The 17,934-nt window shown below is 42.5% G+C and overlaps 1 protein-coding gene across 1 annotated transcript in view; it reads right to left on the reverse strand.

Annotated features, from left to right (window-relative positions):
* Positions 1 to 17,934, reverse strand: part of AATF (apoptosis antagonizing transcription factor) — a 119,054-nt gene that overhangs the window by 96,231 nt on the left and 4,889 nt on the right. The window contains exons 3-4 of the mRNA XM_056127228.1: positions 15,598 to 16,041; positions 14,973 to 15,110 (exon numbers count right to left, since the gene is read on the reverse strand). Coding sequence (XP_055983203.1) covers positions 14,973 to 15,110; positions 15,598 to 16,041 — 582 coding nt within the window. The remainder of the gene's footprint in view (positions 1 to 14,972; positions 15,111 to 15,597; positions 16,042 to 17,934) is intronic.

The following is a 17,934-nucleotide window of genomic DNA, read 5'->3' on the forward strand; positions in this document are numbered from 1 at the left end:
CATTCACAGCCGCGGGACACTTCATACCACACACCCTACCTAATACTACAAGATTACTGCACCACATTTGATGGAGTTCAAAATAGGAGGCAACCAATATTAGAGGGAAAAAATTTTTTTACAGATATATATATATATATATGCACACAAGGCTCATCAACGTCTAACAACATTGTAAGCAGTCTTTTATAACAAACAAGACAAAATATATTATTTTGGTTCTGCTTTGGGGCACGGATTGGGGTTCAGGATGGAAACATCCAAAATATGGTAGTGGGAAGGTGTAATGGCGGTGGTATTGGTGTTTGACTATTAAGTGTAATGAAATATTGAACTACTTTATACATTTTTTTAAAAAATTTAAAAATAACAAAAATAAAATAAAATCCTGGCGGTCTGTATTTCCACAGATTAGCTACTGCTAGGAAAATCACGATGAGTATGTGAGCATCAGCCATGGGCGGAACCAAGAGGGATCCACGGAACAAGTAGTCTGAGTTCATGCTTCTTCTGTTTTCTACACCCTCTTTCTTATCATGATAGAGAATATCTCTGGCTGCCTTCAAGAACTCCAAAGGAAATGGTAATAAAATCCAAACCCTGAGGGAAAATGGTTTCATGAAAAAAGCAACTGAAAACAGTATTATGTATTTTGTAAAACAACTTAAGTGGCGTAAGCACAGAGGTCTATCTGTCTATATATACCAATTCATAAACTGTGCCTTGGCGGGAATTTCCTACAAGGAAGAGAGGAATTTGCTATCTCTCCTTCCACTGTGGCTCCCTTTCAGTAGGCTACCTTGTTCTAATTCGGTACAGAGTATCCTTAAGGGGCTCAATGAGTTGTGAACTGTTATTCACAAGAGAAAAGGGAGAAGGGAGAAAGAAAAAGAAAGAAACCTGCAATTGCCACTGCAAAAAAGAAACTTGCATCTTGCACTTTTACCATGTAAATAATGCACAGATCCTGCTGGAACATGCCAAACACCAGGATTCTTAATTAATGGAGCTCTTTAATGTGCAAATCAGGAACAAATTGCAAGTTCTGACTTGCATTGATTATGAAAACATTAATTGAATGAACAAGACCCTTTAAGAGAGGGGAGTTTAAAAAAAAAAAAAAGGAAAGAAAACGACCATCCCAAGTCTTTGAAGAGACTAAAAGAACACAAAGCCCTGGAAACCAGAGAGGCTGATCGATGCCTAAAATGCAAACCAAAAACTAAGAGCTGCCTGCTAGAAATGAGTGCTACTCGCTGGTATACAATGAATTAAAGCAAACGCAAAATAAAAGAAGGGGGGGGAGAGCATCAATTTAATCAGAAAGCAATCAATATAAAAGCATCTATGCCTCAACACCCTGCATTAAGCAGAAAAATGGTGTTTATGCCAAAAGATCACAGGCACTGTCTTGAGTGAGAAAAAAAAAATACTCTCTATATACACACACTTATATGTATATAGGTGTAAGAAAACAATGCTGTCTCTTTAAAAAGAAATTCATCCTATATAAATTATAGCCATAAACTTTTCCTGCAGTGCAGCCTAATTAATTCTTGTTCTATACACAAAGGGAAATGCTGGGTGACAAATGGGTGTGGAGCCAGAAAGCTGCCAGGTCTGCAAAACATTTTCTACTTCAATTTATAAGCAATTTTGCAGTAAATCATCAACCAGAACCTGGAATCTCAGGAATCTTGGAGTGTCCAAACCACATTATATCACTTATCAGAGAGAGAAGGGAAAAGAGTCTAAAGACATCTCATTTTTCAGTGCTAACCCACATCAAAAATCTAGAAGCATTGTGTAATCTATTTTTCTCTTCTGGGTAAGGTTTTAGTGCCAAAGATATATTTTTCAAGCAAAAATGACACGATAGGAGGATGCAGCCCACTCCTCCCTCCCTGAAGTACTGTATCATGGATGTGTTACCATAAAGAATATTCCTGGAGTTATCTGGGACTGAGCACACAACTATTTATTCCTTGTCCCCCCTCCCTCGACCCAAGCAAAATGTTTGCAATCAAGTCAAACTGAAGGGTTCTACGGCGAGCCTCTGCGGAGAAACAGTTAGGCAACATAGCCAGGAAATGAGGCTACTGAAGAGGAAAATGTAAACTTACAAGAAGCAAAGAGGAAAACGGGAGTGCCCCTTGGTAATCAAAAGCTTCCCACACCACTAACCTCTACCAGCCACAGGCCTATTCTCCCATCCTTCTAGTTTTACCTTTTCCAGAAAGCCATTTATTTAAAAATGGAATTTTAGGGGCCAGAGTGATAGCACAGCGGCCTGCCTGAGTTTGATCCCCGGCATCCCATATGGTTCCTCATGTAACGCCAGGAGTAATTCCTGAGTGCAGAGCCAGGAATAACTCCTGAGCATCGCTGGGTGTGACCCAAAAGGAGCAAAAAAAAAAAAAAAAAAGAGGAATTTTGAAGTCTATGATCTAAAGGCCAGGGAAACAGCTCAACAGGCCACTGCATATGCCTGGTATGTCTGAAACACCAGGTCTGATCCCTGCACAAGGGGGTCCTGAGCACTGTCAGGAGGAGCTCTGGAGCCCTGGGAGCAACTGCTTAGGAAGCAAAAAAAATTGTAAGTTATAAGGGATAATTTATAAATATAAAAAGATATAAATTACAAGGGATAATCAAAAGATAAAAATCTCTTGAGATCAGCTTCTTTTACCACAATCCCTTTGAGACTTATCCACGTTTTTGCATGTATCAATGGCTTGTTCCTTTTCACTGCTTTATGGCTTATCCATTTGCCTACCAAAAGACATCTGAGCCATTTCAACTTTCTAGTGGTTGTGAGTATGGCTTCTATAAGCCCGCGTGGACAAGTCTTTATGAAGTGGAAATATTCCTCCGGTGTAGCAATGCTGCATTATCTGATAAAGACATTTGGTTTTGTTTAGAAAGCTGCTAACCTGTTTCTCAAAGTGTTCATACTCTTACGCATCCCTGGCAGCAATGCCTGAGAGTATCAACTGCCCTGCATCCTTGTTGTCATCATTCAAAACGACTTTGTGTGTTTGTTATCCTAAGTCGGAGAAGTTTCTCTACAAATCTTTCTGCCCCTGCCACGTTTTGTTGTCACTGTTCATTGTGGACCCCAGTGGCAATGCTCAGGGGTCACCAGGATAACCCCTGCCAGTGCTCAGGTTGTCCTCCCCTTCCACTTGTTTTTTGTTTTATGAGCCACTCCGGGTGGCGTCCAGGAATTAACTACTCCAGGCTCCCGACAGTGTTCAAAGGACGATGCAGGGCAGGTAATCAAACCTTGGGATTCTGCATGCAAAGCATGTGCTCTGGTCCCCTAAGCCCTGCCCCAGGTCCATGCGCCCACCTTTTTAGAAATAAATATTTTATTGGGTGCTGAGTGTTCTTTAATTATTCTGGACACAAGTTCTTTGTTCAGAGAGGGTGGGAGGCAGCACTTACCTTGTAGGTGGCCAACTGGGGTTTGATCCTCAATACCACATAGGGTCTCCCAAACCCTGCTAGGAGTGATCTCCGTGCTCAGGGCTGCCAGGAGTCAGCCCTGGGCACAGTCTCGGGTGTGGTCCCAAAATAACATCACCAACAAGTTCTTTGTTGGATGTATACAAGAGAAGTATTTTTCTCTTAGGGTCTCTACCTGGTCTTTTAATTATATCAATAGGTCCTTCAGTGCAAAAAATTTTAATTCTGACTTAGTCTATCATTAATTCTTTTATTATTGTATAAATAATATTTTTCACGCATCTAAAAATGTTGGTTGAATCCAAGTTCATGAATATTTTTCTTTATGCCTTCTTTAAAACTTTCAGTTTTATGTTTTGTTTTTTATTTTATTTATTTATTTATTTGGCTTTTTGGGTCACACGTGGTGATGCACAGGGGTTACTCCTGGCTCTGCACTCAGGAATTACCCCTGGTGGTGCTCAGGGGACCATATGGGATGCTGGGAATCGAACCCAGGTTGGCCATGTGCAAGGCAAACGCCCTACCTGCTGTGCTATTGCTCCAGCCCCAGTTTTATGTTTTATATTTAATCATTTTGTGAGGTTTTTTTGTAAAGTGGAGTTAGAAGTTCATGTTCTTTATATATATATATATATATATATATATATATATATATATATACACACACACACACACAAATAAATTATGTTACCTTCTGGCATTATTTTGTTGAAAAGGCTATTGTTTTCCCACTGAATTGACTTTGCACCTTTGTAAAAGTCAATTACCCATATATATATATGAATCTATTTCTGAACTCTGTTCTATTTCTCTTATTAAAGTAACTTTTATCTTTGAGGGGATGTGGGGTCCCAGGCTGTGTTCAGAAGGCCCAGAAGCCACTGTCAGTGATACTCAGCCAAGCAGGCCAGGGCAAATGCTAGGGTGCTGCTCAACCCTATAGTACTAGAACCCCCAGGGCCATACAGGGAGGGACCAGAGACCCTCCAGGACCACATCCAGAAAGGCTCAGTGAGTCATGAGGTGCAGGGGATCAAGTCTGACTTAAAAGCATAAAATGCATGTGTCCTAAGTCCTCAACTATCTCCTAGAGCTCCAAAGTTTATTTATTTATTTATTGGCTTTTTGTGTCACACCCAGCAATGCTCTGGGGTTGCTCCTGGCTCTGCACTTAGAATTATTTCTGGAGGTGTTTGGGGGGCCGTATAGGATACCAAGGATTGAACCTGGGTCAGCCGCGTGCAAGGGAAATGCCCTACCCGCTGTACTATTGATCCAGCCCCCCCAAAGTAACTTTAAAAAGGAGAAATCCTGGAGGCCAATTAATACAAAGAATAAGATGTTTGCCCTGAATGCTGCTCACTTGGGTTCAATCCCCAGCATCCCATATGATTCCCTGAGCATGGCTAGGAGTGATCCCTGAACACAGAACCAGGAGTAAACCCTGAGCATCGCCAGATGTTGCATAAAAACAAAATCAAACAAACAACAACAGCAACAAAAATCAATGAATCTTAATACAGCATGCTCACTAAAAGTCAGGGAACACAACAGTATGAAAGGCATGATTCCATTTATATGAGACTCTAGAAAACACAAACTAACCTACCGGTACATAGCAATGAGAGGCATTTAGGGATGGCGGGGGCGGGGGGGGGAGGGCAGTGAAGATACTACAAAGAAGCTAATAAAACTTCCTTCTCCTAATTGTGATAATGCTTTCATGGTGCATACAGAGGTCAAATTTTACAAACACTGCTAACAGGTTAAGTAAAATGAGCACTGAAAATGGATGATTTAATTTTGTCCCTTGCTGTCATCTCCGGGCTGGAGCGATAGCACAGCGGGTAGGGCGTTCGCCTTACACGCGGCCAACATGGCCGACCCGAGTTCGATTCCTCCGCCCCTCTCGGAGAGCCCGGCAAGCTACCAAGAGTATTCGATATGTCAGACACAGTAACAACAAAGTCTCCAATGGAGACGTTACTGGGCCCGCTCGAGCAAATCGACAATCAACAGGAGGGCCTTTACCTTTTACCTTTTTAGGGCTGTCATCTCTGTGACAGAAGGCCAGGGTTGGGGAGAGATCTTGGCTTGACTGGACAGGGTTCATGAGACAATGGGAGAGATGATCTGAGATTGCATACCATTCTAGATATGTTGCTTTAAACAGAGGCAGAGAAATGAGATCTTCAAGCAGTCAGTTTAGTTTTTTCCCTTCATGTTTTTTTTTTTTATTTTTTCGGGAGGTATGGGAGGAAGCCAGCAGTGCTCAGGACTTACTCCTGGTTCTATACTCAGGGATCACTCCTGACAGGCTTGGGCTACCATATGGGGTGACAGGGATCAAATCCAGGTTGGCCACGTGCAAGGCAGACCCCCTGCTCCTTGTATTATTGGCCCCCAGGGTTTCTCCTTTTTAAAGTATCTGCTGTACTGTTTCTCCAGTCCCTGAGAACTTAAAGTAGTTTACTGTATGTTAATAATACCTCAATAAGCCAAATACTTATACTAGTTATTTGATGAGGCTCCTTTTAGCTTTTTTGTTTTTTGGTACCATATCTGATGGTGCCTGGAGACCCACATGGTACAAAGAATCAGGAATCATACCTAAGGCTGTGGCATGCAAAGCATACCCTGTGAGGGGTGATGAGATAGTACAGTGGGTAAGGCACTCACTGAGCAAAGGGCTGGCAGAATTACTGGCACTATTTAAGTTGCTTCTTCATTTCTTTTAGCCTGGCACCTATAAAGGTGAGTTAATTAAAAAGATGTTACATGATACAAAGAAGTGTACAAATTTCCTGTAAGTATTGTGAAGAGAGTGAGTCTGTTATGGGGCTACTACTGGTAGCCTACTGCAAGTTAGGGTTGCTCCCTTCTCTGACTCATTATTTTTTTTCTTTTTGGGTCACTCCTGGCGATACACAGGGGTTACTCCTGGCTCATGCACTCAGGAATTACTCCTGGTGGTGCTCGGGGGACCATATGGGATGCTGGGAATCAAACCCGGATTGGCCGCTTGCAAGGCAAACGCCCTATCTGCTGTGCTATCACTCCAGCCCCTAACTCATCACTTTTAAAGATTGATTCTGGATCTGAAGATAATACTAATACCAATTACCAAAATTGTGAAACAAATTTTCAGACTAGATTGGTTTCAGTCATGTGCAAACTTCCACAGCTTCGGGACCCATCTAGGACCCATCTTTGCAGGCTGAGTGGATCACTCCCTCAGAATCCCACTCTCCAGTTCAGGAAAGGCAACTCAAGGGGCCAGGGTGCTTGCATGCGGGAATCCTGTGTATCTGATCCCCAGCACAGAATGGTCTAGGAGCATTACCAAAAGCAACCCCTGAGAATCAAGCAGGGCAGAGCCCCCAGACATTGCCAGGTGTGGCTCCAAAACAAAAGCAAACAAGAAAAAAAAAGAATCTGACTTTTTTTAGGGGGGGTGGGGGTGGGTCACACCCAGCAGGTGCTCAGGGATTAATGCTGGCTCCGCACTCGGGAATCACTCCTGGTGGTGCTTGGGGGACCGAATGAGATACCAGAGATCCAACTCAGGTTGGCCACACACAAGACAAACACCCTATCTGCTATAACTATGGCTCCGGCCCCAGAATCTGACACTTCAGTGGTGGAAGGATATGGGTAACTAGCACTTTGGTGGTGGTGTAGTAACATCATAACCTAAAACTTATAAATGTCAACACACCTGTAAGCCAATGTTGCATCAATTACCCAAAAAAAAAGAAAAAGAAAAAGAAAATATGATCACAGGGCTGGAGCGATAGCACAGCATGTAGGGCGTCTGCCTCTCACACCACCGACATGGCCAACCCAGGTTCGATTCCTCCACCCCAGAGAGCCCCACAAGCTACCAAGAGTATCTCGCCCCCACGGCAAAGCCTGGCAAGCTACCCATAAGGTATTCACTATGCCAAACACAGTAACAAGTCTCACAATGCTACTGGGCCCGCTCGAGCAAATTGATGAACAATGGGAGGACAGTGACAGTGATCACAGATAATACAGAAACCCATAAAAACACCAGGCGGAGGCGCATGCAAGGGTGGTGGTGGTGGTCGGGGGGGGGGGGGGGGGGGGGGAGCCAGAGATGTGGTAAGATGCTTCCCTTGAAACCTTCAGAAAGAACCAACCAGCAAACACTTTGCTCTTAGACTATCTTCAGCTATCAGAACACAAAACTATTGTTTAATTAAAAACAAAATCAGAATTTGACACTCTCCTCCTAATTCCACCACTTGATTCCTTTGGAAAAGTACTTGCTCTGTAATCCAGTTTTTTAATACAATTGCCTAACTAACCAGGTTGGACAAGCTCAAAAGGAATCAAAAATCTTCCTAACTAGAACTCTCTAATAAAAAGATAAAAACATAGCATAAGTTTCAAAGTTAAGTCAACAGTTATCACGCATTTTTCAAATTTATCAAAAAATGATGGTCTTAATTTCTAAACCCCAGTTTAGGAAAAGCAAGAGACCAGTAACACTCTGTAGAGGCAAAAATAGAGGAAAATAACTGTTAAAGATGAGAATTTGGGCTGTAGCATTAAATAGTATAGCAGATAGAGGTCTTACATGCAGCTTACCCCAGTTCAATCCTTGGCATTCCATATCATTCCCCAAGCTCTGCACATTCCAAAAGTCTGGGGGGAAAACTACAGTGCTATCCTAGCAATTACTTTTGCAGAGAATGTAGACTTCTTGTCTGGTGCAAAATCCACTAGCTATAGGTGGCTACCGAGCACTGACTGTGACAGTTAAAAATTGAGATAAGCTCCGTCAAGGTGATGGCTGGGGTCCCAGGTTCAACCCCTGCGGCACAGGATCCCACAAGCATGGCTCATAAATGAGTCCCCACAGAGCACCTCTTGGTGTGATCCAAAAGGGGGAAAGGTGGCTAGAGCAGTGGGTTGGGCTTTTGCCTTGCATGAACTGAGATGTGATACTGATTTGATCCCCAGCATCCCATATGGTCCCCCAAGCACCACCAGGAGTGATTCCTGAGTGCAGATCCAGAATAACCCCTGAGCATCGCTGGGTGTGACCCAGAAAGCCAAAAAAAGCCAAAACAAAGGGAAAAGAGATGAGCAGCAAGTCTATTACACTCTAAATTTCAAAAACTTTGCATAAAAATTCAAAAATATCATTTTAAATATGGATTACATGTTAAAATTGTATTTTGTGCATTAAAATTTCATACTCCCCAATTTTTATTTCGTTGTTTTTTTTTAGTTTTAATGTGGTTACTAAAAATTTTTTTAGATTACATATAAGGCTTGCATTATATTGTTATTGGACAGTGCAACTTTTAAACAAATTGCATAAATATGTATATGTGAACAGGGATGTTTCTCAAAGCATGCTTTATAAAGTGAAAAAAGTAGAATAAAACCAAGCATCCATCAACACAGATTGGTTAAATAAATTGCAGTAAATCTACAAAATGGAATATTCTGTAGTCACTAAAAATGCTGATGTACATCTAAATATACTGACATAAAAAGATATATTAAGTAGAAAAAATAAGCTTGCAAAATAGTCCACATTTGTAAGATTCCACATTTGTTTTAAAAACAGGTAGGTGTGTATTTGTGTTAAGGCACAAAAAAAGGTCTGAAAGGATATTCATCAAAGTGACAACTGTGGTTACTCCTTGCAGCAGAGAATTACAAATAATCCTTATTTTCTTCTTAATGCTTTTATGTATTTCCTGAATTTTTAAAAAATAAGCATGACAGGGGCTGGAGCGATAGCACAGCGAGGAGGGCGTTTGCCTTGCACGCGGCTGACCAGGACTTGATCCCCGGCATCCCATATGGTACCCCCAGCACCCACCAGGAATGATTCTTGAGTGCAGGGCCAGGAGGAACCCCTGTGCATCACCAGGTGTGACCCAAAAGGAAAATTAAATAAATAAACCTGAAAAAAAAAAAAAAAAGACATGACAGGGCCAGAGGGATTGCTCTGAGGGCTGAAAGCACGCCCTGTATACAGAAGGCCTGGGTCAGGCCCTGGCTCCGCATGGTTCCCCCAGAAGCAAACCCAGGGCAGCCCCTAAGTACCACTTGCTGGCTATGGCCGAGAACAAAATATTAATGCTTCTATTTTTAAAACGGGAGACAATTTCATAATTAGTACCATAAAAATCAAAATAATTTTTAATAATGAATAGCCATCAGCAAACCAATCTCATTCATGTGATCTAGATCCTCAAACCTACTAGCCTTACAGCCACTTCTAAGTACCTTTATCCCAAGCAGTACTTTAACCTATCTCAAGTAATTAAGAATATTTTCAGAGTTCTGCAGATCACTTGCAAGAACTCTGCCACGAACTCATAAAGTGTTAATTGAGAGAACAATGAAATAGATGTTCATGGATTTGTCACCTAAGGCAAATAAGTAATTAAAGGTAATTTTGCTGATAATATTGGTTGCCTATGGGATATGGGACTGAGGATGGAAAGGGGGATTTTTCCACGTATAGTCAGTACTTTTTGAATTTTGGGTTACATAAATGTACAGCTCGTTTAAAAATAAATAAAATTTCAAAAATCAACACTATCAAGACTAACTGCTTTTGACTTGATACAAGATTTGAGAAGTCACTCTTAAAGGTGTCAATTAGTGCTAAGGTAAAACTAGCATTAAAAATGTCATCTTGGGGGGGAGTGGGAGGGAGCAACAGTACAGCGAGTAGGGCACTGAACCCAAATTCAATCTCTAGCATCTCGTATGGTCCAACCGGAATGGTCAGAAGTAATTCCTGAGCACAGAGCCAGAAGTAAACCCTGAGCATCCCTGGGAGTGGCTCAAAACCCCAATTTCTTTTTTAATTTCGATTTTGTTGAATCTAGAAATATAGAATAGATACAGTACTTGGCTGACCTGGGTTCGATCCCCAGTAACCCCATATGACACAAGTGCAGGGCAAGGAATCCTAGTAAGTCCTACTACCTCCATCAGGAGTGCTCTGCTGTCCTCCTCCCACCTCCAAAACAAAAGGAAAAAATTTTTTTTCAGTCTAGAAGCAATGAAGATGGTTCAAAGGTCTGGAGCACATGCTTTACAAACCCAGAGTTCGACCCCCAGGATCACATGGTCGCCTGAACACCACAGTGAGTGACCACTCCTATCCCCCACCCCAAAGGCAGGATGTGTTTTTCATTCTACTTCGGCTGGGGGTGTGGCTCATAAGGCCTTGAGTTTGGTCATCTGCATCACCAAAAGTGACGCTATGGTCCCTGAACGCCAAACCGTCAGATCTGTGCCCCCAGGAGTAGCCCTGAGACCCCTCAACACTGCTGGGGACAGTGCCAAGAGAAAATAAGTTTGTCATACTCAGTCAAAATAGGGGCTTAGGAAAGGCCATGGAAATGGGAAGTTGACTGTAACTCAAGTGGGAAGATGAGAGAGAACTGTAAATTTTTTGTTTGGTTTTGGTTTGGGGCCACACCTGGAGGTGCTCAGGGCTTACTCCTAGCTCAGTGCTCAGGGATCACTCCTGGTAGGACTCAGAGGTCCATATGCAGTTCTGAGGACTAAACCCAGGTCAGCAATATGCAAGGCAAACGTACTACATGCTGTACTATCATGCTGACCCCACACTATAAATTATTAATACAAAACTTTGTTTTATATACTCTTAAGCAAGTAATTTCAATATTTATGTTACATTTTACTGTGTTCTTATTTGGGTTTTTTGGGGGTGTAGTTTGGTTTTTGTTTTGTTTTTTTGGGGAAATATCAAAATGTCAACCATTGTTTCTATTAAAGGTCTTTAATGATATTGCATTTGAGACCTGTAATGAAACACAGTGCTCACTGCAGTTTGTAATGCATCCCATTAAATACATTAATAACAAGCATTTCACTAAAAGGTCAACTTATTATGTCTGAAGTTTAGCTTTCCTTTAATCATTTCATTTAAAGCATTTCATTTAAAGCTACAGAACTAAAAAAAAAGTAAAAGTTTTTACTTTTTATTATTATTATTACAAAAATGCTGTCTCTCTCAATTCCCTTATCCATTCAAACCAGTTATGCTCATTAAGAAAATGTTGCTAATGTTTTTATGTGGGACAGTGGTATTATAATTTTTTTAAAAAATATTTTCTTTCAGAGATATCTGCTGAAAGAGTTAGAGATATAATGATAGGCTGTCAAATATTTGTTCAAAATAATTTAGAAATAGGGGGAGAGTTAATATAAATATAGATGAAATAAGATTAACTTTGAACTGGTCACTGTTTCATCACCTAGTTTATGACAGTGGCATATAGGGTTCAATGCTGTCCTCTTTACATTTATATAGTTTCAATATAGTCTATAAGGAAATGTTTTAAATAATCTATGTTGAGATTTCTGTAAGTAACTTGCTTTCTCCCTCATATATTATTATCACTAACATAAGAGGCCTACTTCCTAATGCTATAGAAAAGAACGCCAAAGCAGGTACTGGAGTTGGGACTTAATGGCAAGGCACACTGCTTGCATACGTGTAAGGTCCTAAGATTAATCCTTAGCTCTGTTTAAAAAAAAAAGAAAGAAAGAAAAGTCAGAGATAACAAAGTGAAAAAGAGATCAAAAACAACCAAATTTTATTTCCTGAAAAACAGAGTGTAAGGGGCTGGAGTGATAGCACAGTGGGTAGGGCGTTTGCCTTGCACATGGCCAACCCAGGTTCGATTCCCAGCACCCCATATGGTTCCCTGAGCATCGCCAGGAGTAATTCCTGAGTGCAAAGCCAGGAGTAAACCCTGAGCATCATCGCCAGGTGTGACCCAAAAAGGGAAAAAAAAAAAAAAAAGAGGGTAAGTGTGCTGACATACAAAGCATGCTGCTCAGAAGTTTACTGTAGCAAAAAAATAGCTGGAAGTATACCATTTAGTTAGGACTTAGGAGGCATGCCCAACGCCCAACACCCAGATCAGGTTCTTGCACCTGTACAGCCAACTAAACACCACCAAGGGGAGTCAGGCAGCCCCAGCACTGCTACAGAGGGTCTCCCCAAATAATAAACAAAAAACAATGCCAAGGGAGAAAAGAATGTTAAACACAGTATGAGAATAGGATGCTAAATGCAATGAAACTGACACAGATGAAAAGAAATCAAGGCAGGAGAACCCAGGGCACACATACAGCATCATCAAAGCCAGCGGGGAAATACTTCAAGGGAGGGCTGGACGCTTCAAGGAAGTGGCTGGGGTGAAGAGAAAATCTCTGGTAATCTTTCCATAGTCACTGAGGTAGAAGTTAAATTTTAAGTGTTACAATGTTACTAGGCCTGCTCCAGCAAATCAATGAACAACAGGAGGATAGTGCCGACAGTGCTACAGTGGAATGTAACACAACCCACCACTTTCCCTAGGAAGTGTTAAATTGCATAGGAAATTAGAATACTAATAAAAAGTTAAAAAGCGGGGCATGAACATTTGCCTTGCGTGGGGCTGACCCCGGTTTGATCCCCGCCATCCCATATGGTCCCCTGAGTCCAACAAGGAGTGATCCCTGAGCCCAGAGTCAGGAGTTAACCCTGAGAACTGCTGGGTATGGCCACAAAAAAAAAAAAAAAAAAAGATAAAGTCAGTAAGCATTGAATATAGTGTGGATGATGATTAGTTACACTGATGAACATCATTCACAAGGCTGAACATTGTCAAATGCCTCTTTTAGCAAAAAGTACTGACCCTGGCTGTATAAACTGTGCAACAGACACTGCACTAAAGCTTTACGGTGATTCTGTTTATTAATTCTCATAATCACGTGATCTCGATTTTTCTGTGAAGTTGAATTAATTCACTCAACTCATCAACTAATTCGTACAACTCATCCACAGCTTCAGTGAAATCTAAACCCAGGCAGCCTGGGTGGCTTTGTGCCCTATAATCCTGGCCATAAAAGTGATTTCCCACCTGCATCGCAGTCAGGTATGTATGAGTACCACCAAAAGAGGTGCAACCCCTGGCAAGCACCAAAACAAAACAGATGCATGAGACCCTGGCCAGGAAGTGCGACCTCTAGCAAGCACTTGTGTGAGCACTGAACTGCAGCAACCCCTAGTGAGCTCCACAGCTATAGCCTGTGTGCCTCGACTAAAAGTGCTCACCCTGGTGACAAGTGCACAAACAACTGCAACCCAACGAGTGCGAACCCCAAGGAGCACTGTAGTCAAATGTGAAGACCTCATCCCACCTTCCCACTGCCCATGAGCACCCACTAGAACAGAGCAAGCACCACAGCCCATTTTGTGTGTGGCACCGTTCATGTCATCTAGTATCAACAAACAGAGGGACAAAGAAAAGAGAGGGGAAGAAAAAATAAAATAAACCCAGATGGTCTGACTGCTAGAAGACCAAATTACAAAGTGACTTATTTCATTAAAGACAATTTAAGCCCCAGTACTTGTTCTGATCAGTACAGATTCAGTATGCACAGCACAGTAAAAATTATTCAGCCAGAACAAGGTAACAAAGAAACTTCCTAAGCTGTTTACCAAGATAGGGACATATACAATGCATTATGGTCTATTGTCATAAAGTTGGAAAGGAATCTCTCACATGTGCAGAAATATTTTTTTAATATATCACTGGGAGCGATAGTTGACCTGGGTTCAATTGACCTGGGTTCAAGTCCTGGCATCCTATATAGTCCCCTGAGCACCACCAAGAGTAATTTCTGAGTGCAGAGCCAGGAGTAATGCATGAGCATTCCTGGGAGTGACCCAAAAATCAAATAATAATAAATTAAAATTATATATAATTATCACTGGGAGGAGATTTTGAACCATACCTAGTGGTATTCAGGGGCCCTCCCCTCCTGGAAGAGCTAGCCTGGTGGTGCGTGTTTGGGGGCCTTCAGAGCTGTATCCAGTGATGCTTCAGGGACCATCTCAAGCACATGACACAAACAACTGAATGGCTATAGTCTGGGTATAGTCATCATTCTCCCACCCCCTGCCCTTTTGTTCTATTCCAGTATTCAAACAGTATTCTCTATACATTAAAGAAGTAATTCACAAAGAAGGGGGCAGGGAAGGGTAGAGAGGACGGGTGAAAAAAAGTTAATAATCATTATTCAAAAGCCCAATTCTGGGCCAGAGACAGTACAGAGGTTAAGGTGCTTTGCCTCGCATATGGCTGTGGCCATGAAACTGGTTCAACTCCTGGGCACCAAATACAGCCTCCTGGCACCACTATTGGTCTCCCAATCACTCATGGGCGTGGCCATGAGCACAAAGATAGGCGTGGCCTTTGAATACCCCGAGGTATGGCTCCAGTGACACCCCACCCCCCACCCCAAATCCATTTCAACCAGTTCTTTTCATCTGATAGGGACTTTTAGAAAAACTTTTTTACACCCTATTATCACTAAAATAAAATTTCTTCTTTAATTCTATAGGGCTGTATAGACCCTGCATAGACCAACGAACCCCAGTGATTCGAAGTATCCCAATAGAGCTTAAATATTCTTACTATTTTTTAGGGCGCTGGCAAATTCTGGGCCACCTTTGTCCTTGAAAACAGGGAAAACATCTGGTTGAGGAAGCTGATTGGTAGTTAACAGAGCTTTCTGTAGCTTGATCCTTCCTTCCAAAAGCTGGTCCCACAGTGCTGAGAAAGAAAGAAAGAAAAGAGACTTTCATTCCTCTGTAAGAAATCTGGGCCAGAGACAGAGGGAAGGTAAAAGAAATCATGCCAGTCCCTAAGTGGCATGGGGTCTTATCAGTTGCGTGTCATGGAAACACACAGGAAATAAATTCAGCATCTTGCAAGCAAATAATTGCTATATAAGAGAGAGATGAGAAAGAGAGAGAGAGAGAGAGAGAGAGAGAGAGAATGTTGGAGCCTAGAGAGGAAAAAATACTCTTCAACCTTCCAATTGCTCAAAGCACTAGAGCAGAAGCAGCTAAGAGCTTGGTGCAGAACAGCTGGCTCAGTGGCTAGAAGCGAGGCTTTAGGCTTCCAGGCAAGTGGGGCTCGTCACAAGCTAATTGGAAGGACACCAGAGAAAGCAAACAGCCAAAACCAAACGGACCGAAAGGAGATCCTGTGCAGACACTTGGGGAAAAACTTAGCAAACAGCAAATCCTATACAAACCTATCTGGTTCCTGACGGCTCTTCCCTTCTCCACCTCCTCAGACACATGAGCGCTGGAGAAGGTCATCACCACACCGTCATCTTCACTGTTCCTGGCATCAGCTTCGCCTTCCTCACTCTCAACCTCTTCATCGTCATTCCCTTCTTCCATGCCGCTCTCCTCCTCTTCATCTTCCTCTTCCTCTTCCTCATCCTCATCGCTACCAAGATCATCCATTCCCTCAGTAAATTTCTCAAAGTCACTGATATGTGGGGCCCTGAAGCTGGATCCTGTCCCGACAAGCTTTCCACTCTTCTTCCTGGGGGCGAGTTCGCTGTCCTCTTTCTCTTCCTCTTCCTCCTCCTCCTCCTCTGTGGCACTCCTGGCATCCTCATCAGATTCCTCCAGCCCCAGCTCCTCGGAATCTTCAGCTCCAGACCCTTCTGCATCAGATATTTCCTGGTCTAGACAGTAAGGGAAGATGGGAAAAGTGAATGTTACCTGAGACATGTATCAGGTCATATCTTTCATTGTAATGAAAGAACCAGCTAATTAGGGAGATGCTGGCGGGGGGGGGGGGGGGGGGGGGAGGGTGCACAGAAGAGAAGGATATGTGCTCAGGTTTTACTCCCAGTGTCCTCAGGGAAGACCCTATGTGGTGTAGAGTATTCAAACCACGTTGGCCACAGATAAGGCAAGTGCCTTACCTCCTATATCTCTGGTCTAGTATCTAATTTTTTTTAAGCATTGTTCTCAATTTAACAGATATTTATTATGTATCTAATATCTCTAAAATACTAAGGGTAGGGAGTCGGAGAGTTAGTACACTGGATAGGGTTTTTGCCCTGAATGCGACCGACCCAGGTTTGATTCCCAGTATCCCGTTTGGTCCTTTAAGCACTGCTAGGAGTAATTCCTGAGTGCAGATCCAGGAGCAACCTCTGAGCATGGCGAGGTATAGCCCAAAAACCAAAAACAAAAGAAGAAGGAAAGAAAGAAAAAAAATACTAAGGCAAAGCAATGATAAACAAAAACATGGGGTTTTACCCAAAGATTCTCGTGGGAAAGAGGTAAAACCATAGTAGAGTGGAGGGAGATGAGGGGACACGACTGGCGAGATAGATCAAAGGGCCAGTAGACATGTTTTGCTGGTCAGAGGCCCAAGTTGAACCCCCAGCACCATTTGGCCCCATAAACACTACTAGGAGCAACCACTGAGCACTAAACCAAGCGTACCCCCTGAGCAGCACGCGCACGCAAACACACGCGCACACGCACGCACGCACACACACACACACACACACACACAAAATTGAGCCCAAGCAAATAGAAAAATGAATAGGGCACTTGCCTTGCACTTGGCCAACCCAGGTTCAATGCCCAACATCCGATAACCCCATAAGCCCAGCCAGGAGTGAGTCAATGCTAACTCCTGAACACCACTGGGTGTCACCCAAAATCAAAGAAACAGAAAGATCACCAACTCACAATACAGGGGCCAGGAAATGGTAGGAGCACATGTTTTTAATGTGGGAGCCCCAGAGTCATCAATCCCTGGCACTACAAGGTCCCCTGGCTACCTCTAGGAATGGCCCCCAAACAAAACAAAAAAGCAAAAAGCAACCATAACACAAAGAAGTATTCAAATGTTGTCACAAAGTTTTGATAGCTCAGAGAAGAGTTAAATGTTAACTGTTGAGGGGCCAGAAAGATTTTACAGCAGGTAAGGCTCTTGCCTTGCAAATGGCAGGCCTGGGCTCTATTCCCAGCACCCCATGTGGTTGCCCAAGTCCAGCAAAGAGCGATCCCTGGCACAGCTGAGTATGACACAAAAACAAAAACAAAAAAGACAAAAATATTTTATGGGGCTAGAGATACAATACAATGGGTAGGGTGCTTATTTTGGATCTAATCTGGGTTTGATCCCCAGCACCCCGCATGGTCCTGAAACCCACCTGGAGTGATCCATGAGCACAGCTGAGTATGGCACAAAAACAAAATCAGAAACAAAAAATGAAGGAAAAAAAAAGACAAAAAAATTATGGGGCTACTTCTGGAAAACAGTATGGACGATTCTCAAAAAATTAGAAATTGAGCACACATTTGACCCAGCAATACCACTCCTGGGAATATATCCCAGAGAGGCAAAAATGTATAGTCGAAGTGACATCTGCACTTGTTTGTTCATTGCAGCACTCTTTACAATAGCCAGAAACTGGAAGAAACCTGAGTGCCCAAGAACAGATGACTGGTTAAAGAAACTTTGGTACATCTACACAATGGTACATCTACACAATCTATGTAGCTCTTAGAAAAGATGAAGTCATGAAATTTACATACAAGTGGTACAACATGGA

The sequence above is a fragment of the Sorex fumeus genome, unplaced genomic scaffold (genome assembly GCF_029834395.1).
Source record: "Sorex fumeus unplaced genomic scaffold, SorFum_2.1 ptg000063l, whole genome shotgun sequence".
NCBI lineage: Eukaryota > Metazoa > Chordata > Mammalia > Eulipotyphla > Soricidae > Sorex > Sorex fumeus.